This window comes from Penaeus monodon, chromosome 34 (genome assembly GCF_015228065.2).
Source record: "Penaeus monodon isolate SGIC_2016 chromosome 34, NSTDA_Pmon_1, whole genome shotgun sequence".
In the NCBI taxonomy this organism is placed as follows: Eukaryota; Metazoa; Arthropoda; class Malacostraca; order Decapoda; family Penaeidae; genus Penaeus; species Penaeus monodon.
The window spans coordinates 32,929,434-32,929,865 of record NC_051419.1 but is presented as its reverse complement, the minus strand read 5'-3'; the positions used below and the strand labels follow the sequence as shown (position 1 = coordinate 32,929,865).

At 33.1% G+C, this 432-nt stretch overlaps 1 protein-coding gene across 1 annotated transcript in view; it reads right to left on the bottom strand.

Moving 5' to 3' along the window:
* LOC119594890 (two pore calcium channel protein 1-like) overlaps positions 1 to 432 on the bottom strand; it is a gene marked incomplete at its 5' end in the record, with an annotated part of 12,564 nt that overhangs the window by 8,021 nt on the left and 4,111 nt on the right. The window contains one exon of the mRNA XM_037943964.1: positions 144 to 274. Coding sequence (XP_037799892.1) covers positions 144 to 274 — 131 coding nt within the window. The remainder of the gene's footprint in view (positions 1 to 143; positions 275 to 432) is intronic.

The window sequence follows — 432 nt, the reverse complement described above, 5'->3', positions numbered from 1 at the left end:
ATTCAATGGGTTAATTATCACAGAATCTCTTCTCTAATAGGTCCCATAAATCTATCCTTGTTCTGAATATAAATATGAACTTATTTCTTTACTTAACGAGGTTCATGAAATACAAAGAAAAAAGTAAGAGCACACATACACACCTTCGGACACCACCTAGGTATCTGCTGTCCACAAAGAAGATTGGACGCAGAGCTCGTGTGACTCGGAAATGGCTTGTGTTTCGGACTATTACTACAACTGCTTCAATTATCATGACAACCCATGTTACACTCTGTAGACATAAAAAATATAATAATTTATCATGGCTAAATTTTTCTCATTATTCTACTGAAGTTAATAAAAATCTTTACCTTTCTAAAATACCACATAATAGATTTTAATTTCTTTGCAGGCTGAATTTTCTTGTTTTCATTTAACCTGATGGCTCCA